General features: G+C 41.6%; 1 protein-coding gene across 2 annotated transcripts in view; it reads right to left on the reverse strand.

Annotated features, from left to right (window-relative positions):
• Positions 1-2,732: 2,732 nt before the first annotated feature.
• The window catches only part of LOC126284732 (fatty acid-binding protein, muscle-like), a 57,539-nt gene continuing 35,269 nt past the window's right edge, over positions 2,733-25,002 (reverse strand). Inside the window, exons 1-3 of one of the 2 annotated variants that reach the window (XM_049983869.1) lie at positions 12,488-12,594; positions 8,033-8,313; positions 2,733-2,874 (exon numbers count right to left, since the gene is read on the reverse strand). In XM_049983869.1, the coding sequence (XP_049839826.1) occupies positions 2,824-2,874; positions 8,033-8,313; positions 12,488-12,569 (414 nt within the window). In that variant the 5' untranslated portion in view covers positions 12,570-12,594 and the 3' untranslated portion in view covers positions 2,733-2,823. Of the gene's footprint in view, positions 2,875-8,032; positions 8,314-12,487; positions 12,595-25,002 lie in introns of those variants that run through there. The other variant, XM_049983870.1, reaches the window with a different exon arrangement.

A 25,002-nucleotide genomic window follows, 5' to 3' on the forward strand; every position in this document is an offset into this window, starting at 1 on the left:
AAATTTAACGTTTCTCTCCCTCAAGCATTTTATATCGCTGGCTAAGTGATCAAAACTTTTTGTTGTAGCACTATGCGCCCCTCTCTGTGTTAAACACAGTCTCAATGTGAATAACGAATATCATTTTTCCTTCTGGTATTGTAATTCTGTCCATTATTGTTCCTTTTGAAATGTAGTGGATTATTCACAGCAAACATCTTGAGTGTATAAATGTACTGTGATTTCGTTGTGAGAATTCACAACAATTTAAACACATGTCGGAAAGATTACCGTGGATGAGCAACACATATTATCCACAGAGCGCATTATTGAGCAATGAACACTTTATTTCATAAAAATGAGTTATCCCCAGAACATTATTCCATATGAAGTTACTTCATGTAAACATGCAAAAATATGTCAGCCTAGTACGTTGTCTCTCTTGAAGAATTGAAAATGTACCTGAAATAAGTTGTTTTGGGAGTTCCAAAATGTGCTTTTCCAGTTTAAATTCTCATGAATATGGACACCTAAGACTTATGGAGTTTCATCCTATTTATTGTTCCCTTACCATGTGTTATACGTATTACTGTTGTAGTACCTCCAGATGTGCAGAACTAAATATGTTGTGTCATTTTAAAATTGTGGTTGGACCATTTTTTCTCAGAAAACCAGTCAATAATAGTTTTAAGAACATTGTTCACTATCTTCTCTGTTTCTCTATGTGTGCTTCGATTATAATACTGGCGTCATCTGCGAAAAGAATGACTTCTGCTTGTTGTATATTAGACGGAAGATAGTACATATATAAGTAACACTAGTGGACCTGAGACTGGGATTTGGAAAACGCCATACGCGATTTCTCCCCGATCAGAATTACGATCCCAGACTATATTGGTTAAATTACCAATATAACTTTCTGCAGATATCACATTATCCACTGGTTCGTTGTCCATCTAACCCATAAAACTTCAAGCTGTCTGGGAGAATGCTATGATCCACACAGTCCAATGCCTTAGATAGGTCACAGAAAATACCAGTCGGCGCTATTATATTCTTTAATGCTTGTAAAATTTGGTGATTGAACATTTAGATTACATTTTCAGTAGAGCTAGTCTTCTGAAACGCAAACTGTGGCTTTCTGAGGACATTATTGTTACTAAGGTGAGATACTATTCTAAAATACATCATCTTCTCAAAAATTTTGGAAAATATCGATAGTGAAGTAAGTCGGCAGTTACTGACAGCTCCCATATCAGCTTTCTTAAGGAGGCGTTTAACAATCGTATATTTCAGTTTATGTGGAAAAATGTCTTGAGTTTGTGTTGCATTACATGCTTCAGGTAAGACTGAGTTTATTATGTGAGAACAAATCTTTAAATTTTAACAGGAAACACCAACAGAACCAGATGAGCTTTTATTCCTGAGAGGATGTATAATTTTCTTAACGACAGAAGGTGAAGCTGGTATTAGATCCATATGACTGAATTTTGTGAGATATACCTTTTCTCTTGAACTGTTTGTCCCTAGACTTTCTACTACATTTAAGGAATTAATATTAAATATGTATATATGCCATCTGTGTCTGATCATTTGTAGCTCTCCCATTCAGTTAAATACTTCTGTTATTATTTTTTATGTGTGGTTAGGACGCTACATTCGTCGTCTGAATGACTGATTTTTGACCTTATCTGCACGTTCCTTGATTTTTTTATAATTTTTCTGGTAAATTTGAGCAGTTTTTTTAGTGTGCAGCAGGATCTCTGCTTGTTCTTGCCAATAAATATATTTCCCTCTTCCTTTCACAAGATACTTTAAGCCCCCTATTGATTCATGTTTTTTTACGTTGTTTTTTAATGTCTTTTTTGATTAGCTGATGTGGAAAGGTATTTTCAGATAATGATATTAATTTATCATGCAATAGATTAAATTTTATGTTATCATTTGGTTCGTTCTACATTTCATCGAAGGTCATATCTTGTAAACTGTCCTTAAAAACATTTTTCCTCGAATTATTAGTTATTCTGATTTCCACTGGTGAATATCCACTCTATAAGACACTATGTTATTTATCCTAAATAACTGTGCATCAGGATCAGAGGTCAGCCCTCCGGCGCCTGGCGAGTCCACGGTGCAGAGGTTAACAGAGGGCGACGATTGGACAGCTCGTACGCATGTGTTGTTTTCCAAGTTCCGTATTTGTCACCCATGCAGTGTGGATACTGTATAAACTCCACGAAAGTTCTTTAAGCAATGCGACAGCAAATCTCGCAGTATAAGAGGAAAATATGTACAAGATATGATAAAATATTTGCTTAAGAGGCCATTAACAAAGCTGTTTCTGACGGATGCTCCAGATTGTAAGTGCGAAGCGCATATGTCTAAAATCGAGGATCGAGGCACTGGCTAAAGGAGCAGTCATTGACTGAGGAGAAGCTTCGAAACTGCGATAAGTAATCAATTAGAACTACCTTCCCCTGAGTTCTCTATATTATTCTGTACAATTACTCATAACGGACATTAAATGTTTTGAGATTACTGAATGCTTTCCCTTTACTGCCATGAAACTTTCTCGATTCCTTTTTAACCACGTCTTTTCTGTGACTGCAAATTTTTCATCTCCGCTGATATGAAAATCTTTATTCATACAGTGAGTGTCTGATGAAAACGCATACTGACACATTCAAGACGAAACAGACACTAAAATATAACAAATGAGTGGGTGCGGGTAGAGCAATTTCAATCAAACAAAATTTCATACTGAAGTTATATTCTGATAAAAAAATTTATTGCAAATATACAGAGGAAATAAATTACTAAATTTTAGAGGAATGAAAGGCGAATTCAGACTGCTTTGTAAATCCTTTTCGCAGTGACGCTGCCAACAGAGAGTGTCTGAAAGAGAAAAGTAATTTGTTGTAAATCATTAACTCGTAAAGAATTATTAGTTTCAACTATTGCTAGTTATAATTATATGAAAGATAATAATGCAAACATAACAATGATTGAAATAAGTAAAAGTGCACTCATTATGCAATAGTACCAGTTCGTTATAAATATTGGCCAAATAAGAAAGGACATTTCCATGGTCCACCAATGTACTAAGGTGTCAGAGTTATTATTTTACTCATTCATAATATCATTTTGTGATAATATTAACTGATTGGCTGTTCGACAAAAAATATGTTAATGTTATTGAAAAATTCCTTAACTGTTCTCTTCAGTGCAGTCACATAACAGAACTGAGTCTTAAAAGGTGGTCTTTGGAATTTGGTAGACTAACTGCGTAGTAGATGTGAAGACTTATAAATGAACTGCTCATCAACTTAAGAGTTTGTCACACAGTCACAACGAAATTAACAAGTAGTTGACAATATCTAACACAAAATAAAAACACAGAAATGATTCATGTGAAAAAGACAGAATGAAAGAAAAAAAAGAAAATACAGTATCTTAGACACGATAGTATGAGGAGGAAGGCTGAATAATGAAGAGATATGCAAATCTAAAGAGTAGTTCCTCATAGGTTCAAATAAATATATTTATTTTGGAAACCTTAGGTCTCCCTGCGCAGTAACTGTTGAATTTGCAAGTGGTAGAATGTAGCGATCGGTCGTGGATAATCTCAGTTTATTGCAGATCGGTTTGGACTCAGTGCATACATCACCCAATGTTGTCACAGAAGTTTGATGAGACCACCCAGATGCTGGCTGTTCTACAGTTGAAATAGGTCTGCAATAAATTCAGATTATTCACGACTAATTGCTGCATACTTCCATCTGAAGTAAATACACTCCTGGAAATGGAAAAAAGAACACATTGACACCAGTGTGTCAGACCCACCATACTTGCTCCGGACACTGCGAGAGGGCTGTACAAGCAATGATCACACGCACGGCACAGCGGACACACCAGGAACCGCGGTATGTCCGTCGAATGGCGCTAGCTGCGCAGCATTTGTGCACCGCCGCCTTTCAGTGTCAGCCAGTTTGCCGTGGCATACGGAGCTCCACACTGGTAGCATGCCGCGACAGCGTGGACGTGAACCGTATGTGCAGTTGACGGACTTTGAGCGAGGGCGTATAGTGGGCATGCGTGAGGCCGGGTGGACGTACCGCCGAATTGCTCAACACGTGGGGCGTGAGGTCTCCACAGTACATCGATGTTGTCGCCAGTGGTCGGCAGAAGGTGCACGTGCCCGTCGACCTGGGACCGGACCGCAGCGACGCACGGATGCACGCCAAGACCGTAGGATCCTACGCAGTGCCGTAGGGGACCGCACCGCCACTTCCCAGCAAATTAGGGACACTGTTGCTCCTGGGGTATCTGCGAGGACCATTCGCAATCGTCTCCATGAAGCTGGGCTACGGTCCCGCACACCGTTAGGCCGTCGTCCGCTCACGCCCCAACATCGTGCAGCCCGCCTCCAGTGGTGTCGCGACAGGCGTGAATGGAGGGACGAATGGAGACGTGTCGTCTTCAGCGATGAGAGTCGCTTCTGCCTTGGTGCCAATGATGGTCGTATGCGTGTTTGGCGCCGTGCAGGTGAGCGCCACAATCAGGACTGCATACGACCGAGGCACACACGGCCAACACCCGGCATCATGGTGTGGGGAGAGATCTCCTACACTGGCCGTACACCTCTGGTGATCGTCGAGGGGACACTGAATAGTGCACGGTACATCCAAACCGTCATCGAACCCATCGTTCTACCATTCCTAGACCGGCAAGGGAACTTGCTGTTCCAACAGGACAATGCACGTCCGCATGTATCCCGTGCCACCCAACGTGCTCTAGAAGGTGTAAGTCAACTACCCTGACCAGCAAAATCTCCGGATCTGTCCCCCATTGAGCATGTTTGGGACTGGACGAAGCGTTGTCTCACGCGGTCTGCACGTCCAGCACGAACGCTGGTCCAACTGAGGCGCCAGGTGGAAATGGCATGGCAAGCCGTTCCACAGGACTACATCCAGCATCTCTACGATCGTCTCCATGGGAGAATAGCAGCCTGCATTGCTGCGAAAGGTGGATATACACTGTACTAGTGCCGACATTGTGCATGCTCTGTTGCCTGTGTCTATGTGCATATGGCTCTGTCAGTGTGATCATGTGATGTATCTGACCCCAGGAATGTGTCAATAAAGTTTCCCCTTCCTGGGACAATGAATTCACGGTGTTCTTATTTCAATTTCCAGGAGTGTATTTCAGAATGGTATTTGGATTACACTGCAAGGACCTGCAAAAACTGCAGAGCTCACGAGGTTTCTTTTTAGTCCATTAGAAAAGAGAATGCTGTGTGGGTCATGTTTCTTGTTTTCAGTGTTCCATCGCAGAACACATTAACCTTCATTTACCTCTTGTAGGGCGAAGGATGCTCGTATAATCATACCGAATACTACTATTTGTAGAAAATATCTTGCTTGTAAAAATTTGTGGCAGTTCTGTGCTCTGGGTGAACCTCAATGATCTACGAGCATGAACTAGGGATATTCTAAATTCTTGCGTGAAATACAGAAATAGAAGGTAGATTCTGTTTCTTACCAACACTAGTAGAGCACTTAACAAGCGCAAATATTTTTCGAAGTGATAGTTAAATATGATGTGTATATGTAGGGGACCAGACTAAAAATCACATATGGCATACGAGAAACATATTCTAAGATTTTGTAGAACGTAGAAGCTATAATAAGAGGTTAGGTTGTCTGATTAAAAACTGCGCAAGTCACCACAGGAATGCGTACACCAGAGCAAAAAGTGCTAAGGACAACAATGTGATGGAATGTATACAAACGAACCTGTGCGCACTGAAGTGCCTATGAAAGTATGAAAGTTTATTGTTGCGCACGGAAGTTTACTCATTACCCTGCTGCTCTATACTCATAAGAGAGGAACTGTGATAAAATGAAAGGCATCTGACAGAGTGAGGCAAAACAGTAACAAGTACAACATAAAACAAGTGTAAGAATTATTTTAATCCGATTTTATGAATATGACAAACACGAACATATAAAACACAAACACACACGCACACACACACACACACACACTCACACAAAAAGTGTAAAGCGAAGAGCAACGCCAAATGATTTACTAATGATTAAAAATTACGGACATCAAGAAGCTGTGGAGGTACGTAATTAAATACAATGGTGGTGTGGTGTAAGTCTGATAAATTTCTACAAAAAGATGGAACATTTATGTGGCGCCTTCAAGACTGGTAAGCTTGATTATTCTAAGGATCGTATAAGGAATTTGAACAACGTACAGCGTACAGTTCATTGTCGATAACCGTCCGAATTGGTCACTGTGTTGACTGCGACTGAAAATTGACAAAACTGTGTTTCGTGATATTCTTAATCATTTTCATTTGAAGGGTGGACTGTCGCACCAATCAAAACAGAAGTGGACGAAGAGCACGCGCACTCTGTACCATTATAAAAGACCATTTGCTTTTGGCTTAGTGAATTGAAGCGGTGTCATGATGGACAAAGCGGTCTTCGACCGTCCAGTTGAGATTACCTCAAAGGAAACAAATGACAAAATCCGTGATAACGGCGCAGCAGGACCGCCGAATAATAATTCGTAAGACGCCGGAGACTGTAGGGATCTCAACTGAGCGAGTGCGTAAAATCCTGCACGGAGAATTGTCTACGATGAAGCAGTGTGCGAGGTTGGTGGACAGATTGGTCGCAGTCGACCAAAAGCGCATCGAGCAAAACATTTCAGTACAATGTATGGCGAGATTTAAACGCAATCAGCAAGATTTTTTGCGTTGATTCGTGACCGTTTATGAAAGCTAGATCCATCATTACACACTAGATTCAAGACGGTAGCCAAAACAACGGACAAATACCTGTGAAAGTACATTGAAGAAGGTAAAGACCCTTCTGTCAGCTGGTAAGGTGCTAGCCACTGTTTTTTGGGGTTCCCAAGGAACAATATGCTTCATTGTCAGATCGTTTGACACTTGCGTTGCATGAAAAAAAGATTTAGGTAGGCAAGGGAAAAAGTGATGTTTCAGAGTGGTAGTGCGCCATCCGACCCATCAGTGATAACGATGCCAAAGTGCGTGGACTGAGCTTTGGGCTGGTTCCCCATCCGTTCTATTCACCAGAATTAGCTCTAAGGGCATTCTTCGTGGTCCTTGAACCTTTGGATTGCTGGGAAGAAATTTTCATCAAATAAGGAAGTGAAAGTTCTAGTTTACTAGTATTTTTCAGAGATTGAAAGAAGTTATTTTTCCGATTTGAAGATAAAGCTGGAGGATCGCTGGACCAGTTGTACAACCGTCAAATGAGACTGTGTCAAGAAGTAAACCGAGTTATTTTCTTTACAAAATAACATTCTTTTTTGCTTTTCTACCAGACCAATCATACCACCCTCATACAAATTATATAAAATCACGAATAACTTAATTAATGGATTAGAGGTATTGTGTTTAAACATGGGTAAATTTGACACATTAAGAGTGGATCACTAGTAACCGTAATAATGCGTCGGATGAGTCCATAGAAGGAGAATGGGGTGACAAAACATTGTTCTATAGAATCTCATGATCCCACAAAAACAGTGTATGATATCCAAAAAATAGGGCCTACAAGCAGCAATTTAGGATCACATTGTTCCCATCTAGCTATTTTTCTGTGAAGCGAATTTTGTATATTTGAAACAACAATATTACTCTCCTGAAGGATTTTGATTAAAAGTGATGTTCACAGACGAGCAGTTCCTTGTTTGTACCACACTCTGAGAAACCTATCAACCGGGAATTATGCCTTGTGTCAGGCAGTAGTACCAATGTGAAATCACATGACATGTTGTAGGAGAAATTATGCACAAGTGTGGTTTGAGGCAGACGCTACAAAACTTCCTTCAAATTATTTCGAACTCACTGTCATGGGTTACAATACTGCAACATTATATCTGTCACACACACACACACACACACACACACACAGACACACACACATACACACACACAAATATACATACATAGCGATAAGAGGTGCACAACAGAAAGTGCTGAGACTGGGAGTATAGTGTTGGGACTCACCGCGACCATCTTGTCGGCGCTGAAGGTCTTCTCTATGGTGACGGTCTTTCCATCCTCGTACTTCTCGACCTTGACCAGCGTGTCGGCGCCCCTTTGGGTGACGGTGCTCTTCCTCTTGCGGCCAGCTGTGTCCTCTGTGAACTCCTCCCCCAGGCGGTATGTCAGCACGTGTTTGTACTCGCCCAGCTGGGTCACATCCGTCACCTTGTCACCCTCCAGTGTCAGTGTCAAGGTGTCCTTCGCTGACAGAGCCATCTGGCGGTGCGTGGGATCAGTGACTCCTGCAGGTCAGAAACAAACATAAAGAGTCATATAAAGAGAAATCTGCAGAGACTCGAGAGAAGAGGAGTTTGTCTCCGAGACCCTCTTCGAGACGAAGTACAGCTGCGTCGAGTTACTTAAAATGATTATTTATCATTCACGTTTCCAATTCTCATCATCAGGAAGATGTGGATAACTGAAAGATTTGAACCGATAACTTAATTGTTGTATCTACATCTATAATCCGCAACTCACCTTCTGGTGTGAGGGTTCTTCTGTTATGGCCATCACATCCCCCATTCCTCATTCAATTCGTGAGTGGGTCATGGAATGAACAAGAATCCATAAACCTCGGTATGAGCTACATTTTATCTAATTTCTCGTCACGGCACTTACGCAGAACATTTTTCGAAGGAAGTAATATACTGCCAACTCTTCTTGGAATCTACGCTCTTGCAATTTCAACACTAAACCACCCAGTCATTCAAAATGCCACTCTGTTGTATTGTACTGTGTTGTGCGTTAACCGGGGACCTAGAAACGACCCCGCCGCCGCCTTAGTGGTCCACAACCCCACGACGACTACCGCAGTCCACTTCACCCCTCCGCCGTCCCACACCGAACCCAGGGTTTCTGTGCGGTTCGACCCCCGGTGGACCCCCAGAGAACGTCTCGCACCAGACGAGTGTAACCCTTATGTTTGCGTGGTATATGGTGGTGTACGTGTAAGTGGAGAACGTGTTCGCACAGCAATCGCCGACATAGTGTAACTGAGACGGAATAAGGGGAACCAAACCGCATTCGCCGGAAAACCGCCTAAAAACCATTCAAAGACTGGCCGGTTCATCGGACCTCGACACAAATCCGCCTGGCGGATTCGTGCCTGAGACCAGGCGCTCCTTCCCGCCCGGAAAGCCGTGCGTTAGACCACATGGCCAACCGGGCGGCCTCCACTGCTATTAGTCCAGTACGTCCGTAATGCTCTCGCTCCTACTATGCAACCATGTGGAGAAACATGCTTTTCATCATTGGTTCTCCTCTGTTGTTACTATGGTCATCAGTCCAACGACTCGCTCGATGTAGCTCTCCATCCTATTATATCCTGTCAAGCCTCTTCATCTTTGAATAACTAACGCAACTTACATCCTTCTGAATCTGGTGACAGTATTCATCGCTTGACCTGACTGTACAATTTTTACCCTCCCCCTACTCACCACGCTTCCCTTGGAAACTAAATTGGTGGTCCCTTGGTGTCTCAGAATGTGTACTATGAACCGCGCCCTTCTTCTAGTCAGGTTCTGCAACAAAATTCTTTTCTCCCCAGTACTATTCAGTATCTCATCATTAATTATGTGATCTATCCATCTCATCTGCAGCGTACTTCCCAAACACCACATTCCAAAATGTTCTGTTATCTTCATGTCTGAATTGTTTATCATTCATGTGTTACTTTCATACACAGCTACATCCCGTTTAAATACTTTCATAAAAAAATTCCTAACACTTTAATGTATATTCGATGTTATCAAATTTCTTTTCTTCTGAAACGCTTTTCTTGCCATTGGCAGTCCACATTCTATATCCTCTCTGCTTCGGCCATAATCAGTTATTCAGGTGCCCAAATAATAAAACTTATCTACTACTTTAAATCTCTCGTTTCCTAATCTAATTCCCACTCTATCACCTGATTTAATTCGACTACATTCCTTTATCCTTGTTTTGCTTTGGTTCCTATCCATCTTATATCCTCATTACAAGACACTGTTCATTCCATTCAGCTTCTCTTCCATGTCCTTTGCTCTCTCTTATGGTATTACAATGTCATCGGTGAATGTCAAAGTTTTTATTTCTGCTCGCTGAACTTTAATTGCTACTACAATTTCTTTTGTTTCGTTTGCTGCTTACTCGTGTACTGATTGGCGACAGACCATGACCCCGTTCACTCCCTTCTCATCCACTGCTTCCCTTTCATCCCCCTCTGGTTTCTGTACAAGTTGTAAATGGCATTTCGCTCTCTGCATTTTACCTCTGATACCTTCAGAATTTCAAAGAGAGTATTCCAGTCAATTCAGTTTAGAACTAGTAGGTCTCACGCACCAAGGGTTTCGCGAAAACATAGTTATGTATATAGATATTCTTCCTTCCCGGGAATAGAGAACTTCGCCGATTCGTGCCTGTAGTCGATATAGATACATGCAAGGTATCAAAATATATGAGATAAATTGCCCTATATTTTGATTGCCTTGGCTGAGAGACGTGCTTTCTCCAGGAAAAAAATTATGCCTTATAATCGTATTATTTATATTTGAAATGTCAGAGAATAAACCTGTTTTGTTACTTGATTCGCTACATTACCTGACGAGTGATTCAGTAAACGTTATTATCCGATGATAATCGTTATGAGTTCCAGATGAAGATTTGTTACGTTCCATTACGCAAATAGAATGGAAATTTTAGAAAGACACGTCTAGAATACACTAGAAAATGTTCTGTGACACGAACAGCACGGATTGATACAAGGGAAATCAAGTACGAGAGCACAAGTATATAGCCGGGAAGGCTGTGGTAATATCTTACCTCAGTACACAAAAACTATCTGACGCTGAGTACAGAAGGAAGATTCCGAGAAATCTAAAGGAGATAAAACAATGAAATCCAAGCTTTGTATAATCTGGAAGAGAGAGAGAACAGACTGGTTGTATCAAAAATATGTCCAGGAATAAGGGACTCTTTCATAGTTGCTTTCCATCACGACCATGGCATAGTGACAGGAAAGCTTGGAGCAGACTAAATGTTTTTTTTGGCATGCGAGAAGAGGATAAACAGACAGTTCAGTGGCAGTTACACGCATGGGAAAGCAAAATGGATGGTTACGGAAGTTTTGGAGATTTAAGAGCGATATTGGTCACATCTAGAAGACCACAAATAAGATCGCGTGCAGTAAGACTGAGAGAATATTAACTGAATAGAATGGAACGTTAGAGATGTTTTGAGACTACCATAAGAGAAATGGGGGAGAACTGTGAAGAAACTAATGTGCATGAGTAAGAAACAGCAATAGCTTTAAAGAACATTTGCCGTGGTCACGTACCGCAAAAACTTAAGGAGGATGGTATACCAAATACACTACAAGTAAATGTTGATCTATGTAGAAGGAAGACAAAATGCAAACGAATAAGATGAAATTCCTGAGAGGCGTGAGACCAGACGGAATAAGAAATACGACAGTTAAAGTGACATTAAACGAGGAACTCTCGCAAGAAAAAATGGGGAAGACAAAATTGAAGTTTTACAGGCATGTAAATGAACGCAGCACACAAAACCCGCCTGCAATAAAACTACAGCGCAAAAATCCGAGAGGAAAATCAATAGGTAGCGGCTCAAGGGAATATAGTAGGCAGTTCCAAGTACGTAAATTCATAGGACAAATGGTGGCGGGGCAGAAGAAACTGGAAAAATATTCGTTTTCATATGATCTAGCTATAAGATTAAAAAGGATGGTAAGTATTATCTTGGCAGAATACTGGGCCGGAGTAGGTAAACTTTAATGTGACTTGAGAAGATTATGTTAACACTGAATCATCGAAGTTGTAACCCTTACCTTCTTTATCAAGTTTCTGAAGAAGTAGTCCATAAATGTAAAACATTCCATTGCAAGACAATTGCGACATTATGTACGGTAGTTAAAATGTTAGTTATGTGGGAGAAACTGTACAGCATGGAACTGTAAATATGACCAACATTATTTATAGTATTAGTTTTGGGAGACTTTCAGAAGTGGTGGTCGAATTTACTTTATACTGCTTTGAGTTTTTCCTTCCCGTAAGCTTGTCTAGTCTCACTATTGCATGTAACAAAACTATCGATGTCACTCAATAGTTAATGCAATTGGATCTATTCCTTGCTTCGGGCCGTAAAAATATGCTATGAAGATTGATAAAATATCATTTTAAGACGAAATTATCTATTCACACTCAAATTCGTATTTATAAACATGCATAAGAGATGTTGTTCTCCAGAGTAATTGTATAAACTTCAACATTCTTTTTTTCTTCTACATTCTTAAGCAACTTAAAGCTTCGCATTGTCGGATAGGCAGCCTATAGCTATGACCTAAAGTCCCTGCCAACTGGTACTATGTATACGGTTCGTAGGAGAGGATAAAGACAAAGTTGAAGCTTTTTACTGACTCACCGCTGGCGTTCAGAAACGCCTCCATGTTCTCCATGCTGGCGACGTCCAGTTCATAGCTCCTTCCAGAAAACTGTTGCACCATCTCGAATGCTTTACTCTTCTCAGCAGTTGCGGCAGAAGCAGAGAAGTCAGTCTGACTTCTGGGACTGCGCCGGTCTATTTATCTGAGACCTACATCCCTCGAAATATCGTCACTTCCTGTATAAGATAATGGTACCGTGTTTGATTATTAAGGCGGTATCCGGTACTGCCGATAGCAACTTGAGTCATCTCAGATCCCGAAATGCGATACCAAACTTCAAGGTTAAAGACAGTTGGCTTCCGATTGAGTTGTGACACACAGAAATTTTGGCGATAGTGATGCCGTGTACTGTTTGGTGCGCTTTGGGTCGCATGTAGAGTAGGGACTATGTGTCAGATATTGTTTTAGATTATTTATTTAGTTTCTATCAGTCTGTTCTTTGCGTTTAGCAAAAATACTGACTTGCTTTGTAGCATAACATTCATTTTTGGGTTGTCTCCAACTATTTTACCACTTTGAATGCGTTACATGGGTCTCTTTGTTGACGGATAAGTACTAAGTAATCTACAGAGCTCTTTTAGCGCCTCTGGAAACTTTAATATCTGTAACTGTTGTGGCCTTCAGCCTTGAGACTATTTTTGTGCCGCTCTCTAAAATAATATCTCGCGTGCCAAGTGTCTCCATCTCAGAATAACTACTGCAACCAACATTCACTTAAACTTTCCTAATGTATTACTGCCTTCTTCTCTGTTTTCCATACATTTCTTAATGCCGCAGGATGCGTCCTGTGAATCGAACCCTATTTTTAGTGAAGTTGTACCATAATTTTTCTCCCTGTTGAATTTACTACTTCATTAGTTGTGCGATTTGCCCATCTAATTTTGAGTATTATTCTGTAGCATATCATATCAGGAGCTTCTCTTCTCTTCTTATCTGAACTCCTTACCGTCCATGCTTCACTTCCGTACAAGGCTACACTCCACACAGACAACTTCAGAGAAGACTTCCTAGCATTCAATTTTATGTTCCATGTTAACAAGTTGCACCGTTTCATAAATGCTTTCCTTGCTGTTGCGAATCTGTGTTTTGCATCCTCTGTAGTTCGGTCATCACCAGTTATATTGCTGTTCAAATAGCAACACTCATATACAACTTGACATCTCCCAGTATCTCTCACAGCATAAGTAATTTCAAACGTATTGCTATTACAATATACAACCTGTAGCAAAAATCTTTGCATATTGACATGAGTAATAGTAGCCTGTCGGTCATAGGCTTGTGTCTTTTTTTTATATTTTCTGTTTTGAAAGTAAATATTAAAGATATTATGCATTTACTTAAGTACAAGTAGTTTCTGTCAAAAGACCATGTTCAGGTAATGGACAGCATTGCATCAGGTTGAAGGAAGGTTTCTCGGCATCAAGTACAATATTAATATTACGTCAACTTAACGAAAAGACGTTGTTCGTTAGTAAACACAAATTACAGCTGCTTTTTGCGATACCATTTTTAAATGCCTTTAAGCTGTGCAGTAATGTTTACAGAAATTTTTAAAATTTTATTATATCGTAGGTCATCAACTTGAGACAACAGAATACCAAATTATTATTTGAGTCAAATACAGAAATTTTGTGGCAAGAGATTCAAGCTCCGAAAACACTGGGTGGATACAGAAACACCAAAAAGGTATTGCATCACCTCGGTTCCGAGAGTTCCTGAACCTGTACAGGAAATAAGGAAAAGAGATCAACTTAAACATCATTTCCGCCTTTTTTCTGCTCATGAAAAGCACACATTGCATGTTGTACCACCATACAGCGAGACCTTCAGAGGTGGCGGTACAGATTACTGTACACACCGGTACCCCTAATACCCAGTAAGACGTCCTCTTGCATTGACGCATGCCTGTACTCGTCGTGGCGTACTATCCACAAGTTCATCAGATTGTCCCACTCCCCAAAGGCGATTCTGCGTAAATCCCTCAGAGTAGTTCGTGGGTCAGGTCGTCTATAAACAGCCCTTTTGAATCTATTCCAGGCATGTTCGATAGGGTTCATGCCTGGCGAACATGCTGGCAACTTGAGTCGAGCGATGTTGTTATCCTGAAGAAAGTCATTCACAAGATGTGCACGATGGGGACGCGAATTGTCGTCCATGAAGACGAATGCCTCGCCAATATGCTGCCGATATGCTTACACTATCGGTCGCAGGATGGCATTCATGTAACGTACAGCCATTACGGCGACTTCCATGAGCACCAGCGGCGTACGTCGGCCCCACATTATGCCACCTCGAAACAACAGGGTACCTCCACCTTGCTGCAGTCGCTGTGCAGTGCGTCTAAGGCGTTCAGGCTGACCGGGTTGCCTCCGACGATTGTCTGGTTGAAGGCATATGCGTCACTCATCGGTGAAGGATCATGATGCCAATCCTGAGCGGTCCATTCAGCGTGTTGTTGGGCCCATATGTACGGCGCTGCATGGTGTCGTGGTTGCAATGATGTACCTCGCCATGGACGTCGGGAATGAAGCTGCACATCATGCAGCCTATTGCGCACAGTTTGAGTAGTAACACGACGTCGTGTTGCTGCACGAAAAGCGTTATTCAACATGGTGGTGTTGCTGTCAGGGTTACGCCGAGCCACAATACGTAGGTAGCCTTCATCCATTGCAATATAACCCCTTGGGTAGTCTGAGCGAGGCATGTTATCGACAGTTCCTGTCTCTCTGTATCTCCTCCATGTCCGAACAACATCACTTTGGTTCCCTCTGAGGCGCCTGGACACTTCCCTTGTATAAACGCCGGCCGTTGTGGCTGAGCGGTTCTAGGCACTTCAGTCTGGAACAGCGCGACCGCTACGGTCGGAGGATCGGGCCCTGCCTCGGGCATGGATGTGTGTGATGTCCTTACGTTAGTTAGGTTTAACTAGTTCTAAGTTCAAGGTGACTGATGACCTCAGATGAAGCCATAGTTCTTAGAGCCATTTGAATCATTTGAACCTTGTTGAGAGCCGTTCCTGGCACTAAGTAACAATGCAGGCGCGGTCGAACCGTGGTATTGACCGTCTAGGCATGGTTTAACTACAGACAACAACGAGCCGTGTACCTCCTTCCTCGTGGAATGGAATTGATCGGCTGACAGACTCCCTCCGTTTAATAGGTGCTGCTCATGCATGCTTGTTTGCATCTTTGGGCGAGTTTAGTGAGCCTCGGCGAATTAAAGGAATACCGAGAGGTTCTCTTTCAGCATCGTTATTGAAAAACATGATTCTGAAGTTCTAATTAACTGTCGATTTGGGAATTATTCCTGGGGAAGACCAACGTCCAATTGCGTCACAAATTGTTGGAGTTACTGTTGCTACGTGTAAAATGCTGGGACACAGTGTACGATCTTCAAGCAGTACGTGAACTGTGTCACTACAGCTGAACGCTTTTAATAATAATAGCAATCAAATGTATTTAATAGTATAATAATTATTTTTTACCTTGTTCAGTGTAAAGACAAAACATTATTATTAGAAGTGTATTATTTCGCATGTATTCTTCCGGTATTTTCAAAGGAAAGGAGGACAAGAGTCTAACGTCCTGTCAACAGCGCGGTTATTAGAGGCGCAGAACAAGCACGGATTACTAAATGACAGGGAAAGAAACCTGCAGTGCCCTTTACAAAATAACTGTCCTGGCATTTGCGTAGAGGGATTCAGGGAAATCACGGAAAACCTGAAAGGGATGGCCGAACAGGGATTTGAACCGTCGTCCTCCCGAATGTGGGTCCTGTGTGCTAACCAATGGACCGCCTTGCTAGGATCCGAAAATCTGAGTTCATATGTCATGCAACAGATTTAATAAACTTAACAGCAAAAACCTCACACAGTACAAAACCGAACTCTGGTCTCATTACTATCAATATTTGTCAAAACATTATTTCGGGTGTCGACTCAATGCGAGTCTGTATTCTCAGAAACTATGTGGTTCCCGTCAGGGACTCCCAGGTACATTGTGAGGTTACGACACAAATAGATTGACTACATGTGATTCGGTGTTCGCTCTGTAGTCTTGGCGAACATGAGACCGCCACTGTACATCGCTGTTTATGCGGGGAGCTCATATGTGTCTGGAAGTGGACGACGGAACATATGATACCCATTGTCATACCAGTGCGTCAAGAGATAGGAATCATGCACATGCCTTTTCTTGTTTTTTTTTCTTATTTTTTTAAAAAAAGAGTGGTCGAAAAGGATGCATTTTAAATCAGTACGATGAGCGGTCGGTGGATACTCGCATAAGCACATTAGGAGTGAATTTCGGTGGGTCCTAAGCAACAGTGAATGGAAATCATCAGTAAATGTCAATTATACTATGGTAACATTATGAATATGATCTGGAGATGAAACCGAAAGTAACCTCGACAGGCAGTACCAGAGAGAGAGATACATCCTGTTGCAAGTGTGGTGTCAAGTATATAGTTTGAAGATACCATTTACCCAGCAGAATAATCAATGCATTCGATATCCTATTACTTATATTATAGTTGCGAATTTTAATAACTTTGTGTAGGCCAACGTTTCCGTCGCTGTCTCACTACGCAAATGCACTACCTTGTGTTTGTTTAGAAACGTTACCCACAATTTTGTTCGCTAACTTTCTCTCTGAAGATAAATTTAGTTGTATGGTAGCTATAATCCAGAACAGGCATTGCGCAACATTTGTTAGAGGCTGGTCGATAGTGGAACTTATCTGGGACACAGCGCTAGCGCATCCGCTCGCTGCAGATAAGATGATTACGAAGTTCAGAGTCCGGCTTCAACTTAACAAGAAATTACCTCATCATAAACACACACACACACACACACACACACACACACACACACACACAGAGAGAGAGAGAGAGAGAGAGAGAGAGAGAGAGAGAGAGAGAGAGAGAGTGGGAAAGAGTGAGAGAGAATAATCTTCTAGATTTCAGCAGAATGTCGAATATCTGAATCCCAGGATGTTCTCAGAAAGAGATGGAAGGGGCAGGGAAAGAGGAGAGATTGTACAGTATGACGTACAGTCATCAAATGCTACCTCGTTGGAATAACGAGGGACAAATAACGAGAAGGAATTTAGGATTAATGCAGTAAATGGAACACAAGGCACTGAAAAGCTTCAGAAGTTGAACAATGGTCTGTATCAACATAAATAAATTCGCAAAACTGAAAATGCTTGACTTTTTTTATGAGTATCATTCACAACCATTTAAAAGCAAAATTTACAGTGAGGCACTGGACTAGTATTGTGTATATCAGGGGGACAAATCCCCATTTAACCATCTGAATGTACACTTCCATTGATTGTTCCAAATCATGTAAGACGAATGATGGGATGGTTCCTTTTAAAGTGCTAGGCCTATTTGCGCAACCCGAGCTTGTACTATGCCGCTAATGATATTGTCATCGCCGGGATCTTCCTGTCTTCATTGTCACAATGTTTGATACATAGAGATGCGTTCTACAAAACTACGGATCTGTAGTTTTGGTAGTAAATGATAGGATTACCGATAGTGTTGCTAGGTTCCGTAAGAAGAGAAACATAAATGATGGTGTGGAAGAAAAAAATGGGAGCCGATGACTTTTCTTTCTTTTCTGCTTGTTTTGCACATAACAAGAACCGACCACCGCCCATCGTGTATTAAAAATTAGATGGTCTCGTAATTTTTGTGTTCTTAGTAATCAAAGCAATTATTTTTTATGCAAATTCAGTTTACATTCACAAATATAAAAAAAATCTGCGAACTGTTCATGTTATTTTGTACTCAATAGAAAGTATTTCGTCATGATGAAAGACTTAAGTTTCCAGTTATTACTGATAAGTGCGGAAGTTAATTGTGGATAACAGAAACAAGCTTTATATCCGCTCGCTTCAGTTTCGAAGCGATGTGTGGTTGTTTTCATTTTGCGCATTTTTTATTTCACCTTTCTGCGAGAAAATTGCATTTTCTGGCTATATATTATAAATCAGTGTTTTTTTATTTTTATAACAACATCTCTTTGTTTCTCGTTAAAATCAGTAATTTTCCATTAAAACTTGAATTAATTATAGGCGATTTCAATTTTGCTGTAAATACTGTTTATTTTTAAGCACCACTCAAACGGATAACTATATCGAACAAAGACGTTCTGTAGGCTGTGCAGCCCATTATATGTCATCATTCAGTGCCTAGGAGAACCTAGTAAGACACTAATCGCATACCTAAACAAAGCAATCGAAATGAGGTAACGCCCAATAGGTATGCAATACACCCAACGTACAGGCAACGGTGTTGCGATCTTAACTGATCAAGACTACAGGAAAACTACCAAGTTCAATTTAGCTGTAAATACTGTTTATTTTTAAGCACCACTCAGAAGGATAACTATATCGAACAAAGACGCTCCGTAGGCTGTGCAGCCCATTATATGTCATCATTCAGTGCCTAGGAGAACATAGTAAGACACTAATCGCAAACCTAAACGAAGCAATCGAAATGAGGTAACGCCAAGTAAGTATGTAAGGCAACGGTTTTGGAATCTCAGCTGACTACCGTAGCTTATGATTACTTGAGATAGTCTCTGGTAGTCTTCGATAGTTTTACGACTGTAGTAACACACTCTCATAGCATTTTATGGGGAACGATACTATAAATGTGTTACTCACAAGAGCCTTATTATGTGAACGTTGCGTGTAGTAACTCTACCTTACGGACAGATATAAGCATCCTCCATACTTCCCACCGCTGTGGAGCCGCGAGCTCGCAAGAATACTTTAGAGGATGGGCTGGTGGCGTAGAGTGCACTGCTTAGGTGAAAGCAAAGTAAGTGGTGAAAGTGAGTGCGATGTTGTTGAAATTTCAATATGTGTGAGATATGTTCCATATTTTTCAAATTTTGTGAACGGTGAATACAAAGCAATTAGTAAACAGTGGAAACCATTAAAACCATAATAACCTGTCAACCTTTTGTCTTTACGTAAACTATTCCCCACATTGGATTGTTACTGACGACGCAGAGGGGCAGAAATGCGGGACAGCAGCTAAAACCGATTCTTAAAATATTACGTTAGCGACGTGGCGCAAAGACCTACAGGTAAGTGTGCTTACAGAGAGTTACGATCCGTGCCTGTAGGCATATGCAGTAAGTGGTGGCCAGATTGCCGCTTTTAATTGCCACTGCATAGAGACAACGACAAATCTGTAAGTCGCCCAACGTCCCTGTACACAGTGTTTATGATGGTAAATAAAATTCTTACAAATATTAGTTGTGCACCGTTTCTGACATGTATCTGTCCTTGTCGTTGACTTCAAAATCCCTTGAGCTGGAGTTTGCCACAAATTACTGACGCTCTTTTAGAAAATATTTTAAGAGGTTTCGTTGGAGACTCTCTCAATAACCCTTACATTATAGGCAGAATACAAATGCGCAAAATATGTCAGAAGACGGAAAGGCTGTGAAAATCACCATAAATATACAATAGATCGCTCACTGGACTATTTTAAAAGAATTTGTGTGTCAGCGTGTTCCACGGACCGTAAGTACAATCTGTCGTCGTGGTATCGAATGTGTCAGGTAATAATTTAGTATGCTTTATCAGTTATTAATGCTGCAAAACACCGACTATTTTCGTATCCTTTCCGTCTTCTGCCATATTTTACGCATTTGTATTCTACCTCCTCGACTCCGGTGCCTAGTGTAGATACTGTCCTTGTAAGAGCAAATACCGTCGTTATTATTGGTTGTACCATCTCGTATGTAAGAGATCGTGTGGTTTCAGCATTCTCAGGAAACAGCGCGCTTTGCAGAACTAGTACATATATTTTGCTCGCGTTGGTCAAGATCCAATGACTGTTAGTAGAATATGGAATCGGTGGGTTCAGGTCGGTAATACGGAACGCCACGCTGGATCTAAACGGCCTTGTATCACTAGCGTTCGAGATGACAGGTATCTTATCCGCATGGCTGTAACGGATCGTGCAGCCACGTCTCGCTCCCTGGGTCAATAGTTGGGACCTTAGCAAGACAACAACCATCTGCACGAACAGTTCGACGACGTTTGCAGCAGCATGGACTGTCAGCTCGGATACCATGGCTGCCGTTACCCTTGACGTTGCATCGCAGACAGGAGCTCCTGCTATGGTGTACTCAACGACGAACCTGGGTTGACGAATGGCAACACGTCATTTTTTTCGGATGAATCCAGGTTATGTTTACAGCATCATGATGGTCGCATCCGTGTTTGGTGACATCGCTGTGAACGCACATTAGAAGCGTGTATTCGTCATCGCCATACTGGGATATCACCCGGCGTGATGATATGGGGATCCATTGGTTATACGTCTCGGTCACCTCTTGTTCGCATTGACGGCACTTTAAACAGTGTACGTTACATTTCAGATGTGTTACGACCAGTGGCTCTACCCTTCATTCGACCCCTGCGAAACCCTACATTTCAGCAGCATAATGTACGACCCCATGTTGCAGGTCCTGTACGGGCTTTTCTGGATACAGAAAATGTTCGACTGCTGCCCTGGCCAGCACATTCTCCAGATCTCTCACCAATTACAAACGTCTGGTCAATGGTGGCCGAGCAACTGGCTCGTCACAATACGCCAGTCACCACTCTTGATGAACTGTGATATCGTGTTGAAGCTGCATGGTCATCTGTACCTGTACACGCCATCCAAGCTCTGGTTGACTAAATGCCCAGGCGTATCAAGGCTGTTATAGAGGCCAGAGGTGGTTGTTCTGGGTACTGATTTCTCAGGATCTATGAATACCCGTTTATCATTTGCATTTCTTCATCATGTAGCAATTTCAATGGACAGTAAAATATATATATATATTTAGCAGTAATAAGTAGTAATAAATTATACACACGAACTTCCTCGAGAATCTGTAAATCTGTTTATATACTGCTATTACTGCTATAAACCGTATCAAACGACTGTATTGTGGAACTGTCGGAAACTGTACCACACTGCTTTGTCATAGAACATATATGTGATAGGATCGTGGTCCCAGACTCATACATTGCTCAGGAGAGAGTCAGGTGTGAAGCCAAGAAAACATAATTGACAATAACACATTTATGAAGTGGTAGTGCAGGACTGTTTCCCGAATAATCGCCCTACAGCTGTGTTGACTGACAGCGGCGTCCTCATCACCAGAAGAGAGCTGGTATGCACTCGACTTGCAACTCCACCAGTGCAGTGAAGCATAAAGTGGCACTGGAAGCCTTCGCCTGTATATATTGATCTTCAATGTGCTTTTGTTGACGTCGAAGATTTTCACGAAAGATTCGCTACCCTAGGTCCACCTCAATGACTCAGCGACTCCTAGGGGTCGACTCTGAGCTCCTGTTTGGATGGCAGAAGCCGTCACCATCATTTTCGGCCTTAGAAATAGGACGAGCAACAGCTGTGGCCCTCGGTCTTGAAGGTGGGTGACAGAAAAACATCCTAGTTCAAATGACTCTGAGAACTATGGGACTTAACTTAAAAGGTCATCAGTCCCCTAGAACTTGGAACTACTTAAACCTAAGGACATCACACACATCCATGCCCGAGGAAGGATTCGAACCGTAGCGGTCGCGCGGTTCTGAACTGTAGCGCCTAGAACCGCTCGGCTACCACAGTCGGCCAAACAGCCTGGTCATGCTTTCCAGCCTCCAGCAGGCCTGAAGGCTGATGGCACCCTCCGTGTCTCATAACCGTTGCCACAGAATTTGACAGTGCAGCTGGTAGCAGCAGCTTCCTTCGAGCTGGACTCCATAGACGAATGAAGACAGGAGTGCCGAGGGTCAACCTGGGTAGCTTTCCCTCACACTCGATAGCTGCAACTGACACAAGGGGTGAGGCTAAGCACTGAGCAGTCAGAAATTCGCACTCACAAACCACACATTTGTTATGAAGTGGGGGGGGGGGGGGGGATAATGGCGCTTCCTGTGCGCTCTGCGGAGGTTAGGCTGGCAATGTCCTGGTTTCCCTAGCTGTCAGGTCTGCTAGTAACTTGAGGCTTCCTCAGCTTCATCATCCAGACTCTTTTTTCTGCTTTGGCACCTGAATCGTATGGTAGCGTTGCACCTAGTGATCTTTGAGACACTTTGCTTTCTAATATGACGATGTCTCACAGCTTCCATGATGTCATTAAGCTTCACTTGGAGACTTGGGCATTCGATCGTTCCCCTGTAATTCAATAGCTTTTGTGTCAGCCTCAACTCGCCCAACATTTCCTCCTAGGTAGCAGTTTACTGGTCACTGACGCCGGTGATTCAGCTTCTGGGAGCTGCCAGGCAGAACTTAGGCGAATTTTTAGTGTCTGTCCGGAATACTATCCTGGGACATAAAAATGTACTAGGTGCGATAGCTAGCGTTACCTCGTACAGTTGATTGCATGAGGACCATTCTCTCTATCAGATATACACAGACGTATATTGTATTAAACGTACAATGTATGTAGTTAATAGCAAATTAAATTATCAAAAATGTGATAAAATATTGTTATTTAAACACAACAAATTGCTTAATTTAATAAGAAATTTATTTTTTGTGCTACGTACATATTAATATTTTAATTTTGTCAGGTCGCTTCAGGACCTATATTTGTAGTTTTATTGTTCGGATTGCAGATGAACAAATTTTGAGTTGACCCAGCTCGTGAGCATGTAATGTACAAGTGACCATATGAAGAACATGATTTCCTTACATTAACACCACAATATTGGAATGTTTGGCCCTGTACTTTGTTGATTGTCATGCTGTAAGCCAACTTTATTCGAAACTTCAATCTCCTTCAACTGAAGGATAGTACAGATGATATTAAAAGTTTTTGAGGTTCAAAACCATTTCCCATTTTTCTTTGCTAGCGATTATACTAGTTTGGGTGATGTTATTCTGCAGCTGTTCGATGCAGAGCCTTGAACAATTACGCGATTTCAGCGAATTCAGATTCTGTCGTAATTTGGCTGGCAAAACAACCTTCACTTTGAGGCAGTGTAGCGCCGTTCTTGGAACATTCGACGAATTTAATAGGAAAACTTAAGTTTCAGCAGTCATCATACCTGGTACTTAGTGGGGGAGAATTGCCTACACAGTAAGTTATAACGTTATTTAAACAATATTATTCTCAATAACAGGATGCTATTGTGGTGTCTGATTCAAACAGTGAAAATTCTGTGCAAAATAAACACACTACGCTTAAATTTCCAAGTACCTTGCAAGAGGTACAAATTGGACATATCGTTTCGTAATTTGTATTTTTGTTTACATAAATTGTAACACACTTGTAACCCATATCCCTGAGCTTGAATGTATACACTACTCTAACTTTAAGGAAATGTTCCATATTTTAGTTCTTACACTTCTATTTGCGTGCATTCCAGTACAGTTGCCCACTCTTATACCCACCTTCACACACTTTTCGTGAATCCACATTTTGAATTTCATGTATCTGGTCATTTCTCCCATTCGATACTCCTCACACAATCCATCACACCATTCCCCTGTTTTACACATGAGTTTCAGTGGTGGCTTCCTCACAGAGTCTTCAAAACACTAGCTTTTCACAGATGGAGCTGTAGTTCTAGATTTACTCTCCCGTTCTTCGCTTAGCTTTCTTTGTGCATGGGTTACTCATCAGCTCACAAAGTTTTGCTTGGAGCTTTTAGCATTTCTCTCGGCTTTGACGATATTGCTTGAATGGACACTTTTAGCCCACTTTCTGACCGCTTTGCATTCTTCTCCACTGAAATTATGGGACAATCCATTTTCTTCTGGAATGTCGAAGGCACATGCTGAAACCGAACGTTATCTTTTAAAATGTAAGAATGTGTAACGTTATGCATATGTAGGTGAGGGATTCGGCCGTCTGGAGTCGGCAGCAGGCAAAGTGCATTTGCTTGCGAGGCTGAGTCCTGGTGGACAGACCCAGGGCTGCCAAAACGCCGCGGCCAGTCCAGAGGAAGCAACCGTTGCTAGTGAGACTAGGTGTGGCTACAAAGGCGTGGCTGGAAATGGGGAAAATCGTGATATGGGGAATTTGGAAGATGCAGCAATCGCTTAAGAGGGCCAGCTGTGCTCCAAAAACGGCCTACCGTGAGACAGACTGCAGGATGGCTTATTGCAGTTCTTTCAATTCAACAATATTTCAGTCAAATATTAAATCAAGTCTGAATGTATATGCGATCTCAAAAAAGGCGCATCCAGTCACACAACAAAACTTAGTTATTTAAAGTGACTAAATATTTTCGCGATGAACGTCTGAGTTGACAACTTCTAAACGCTTCATACAGATTCATCAAACGATAACTCAGATGATAGCATTGCATGATAGCTATTATCAATGAAAGCCACCCATCTGTATCTACTGGGTGATCAAAAAGTCAGTATAAATTTGAAAACTTAATAAACCAAGGATATAATGTAGATAGAGAGGTAAAAATTGACATACATGCTTGGAATGACATGGGGTATTATTAGAACA

Source organism: Schistocerca gregaria, chromosome 8, assembly GCF_023897955.1.
Source record: "Schistocerca gregaria isolate iqSchGreg1 chromosome 8, iqSchGreg1.2, whole genome shotgun sequence".
Taxonomy (NCBI): domain Eukaryota; kingdom Metazoa; phylum Arthropoda; class Insecta; order Orthoptera; family Acrididae; genus Schistocerca; species Schistocerca gregaria.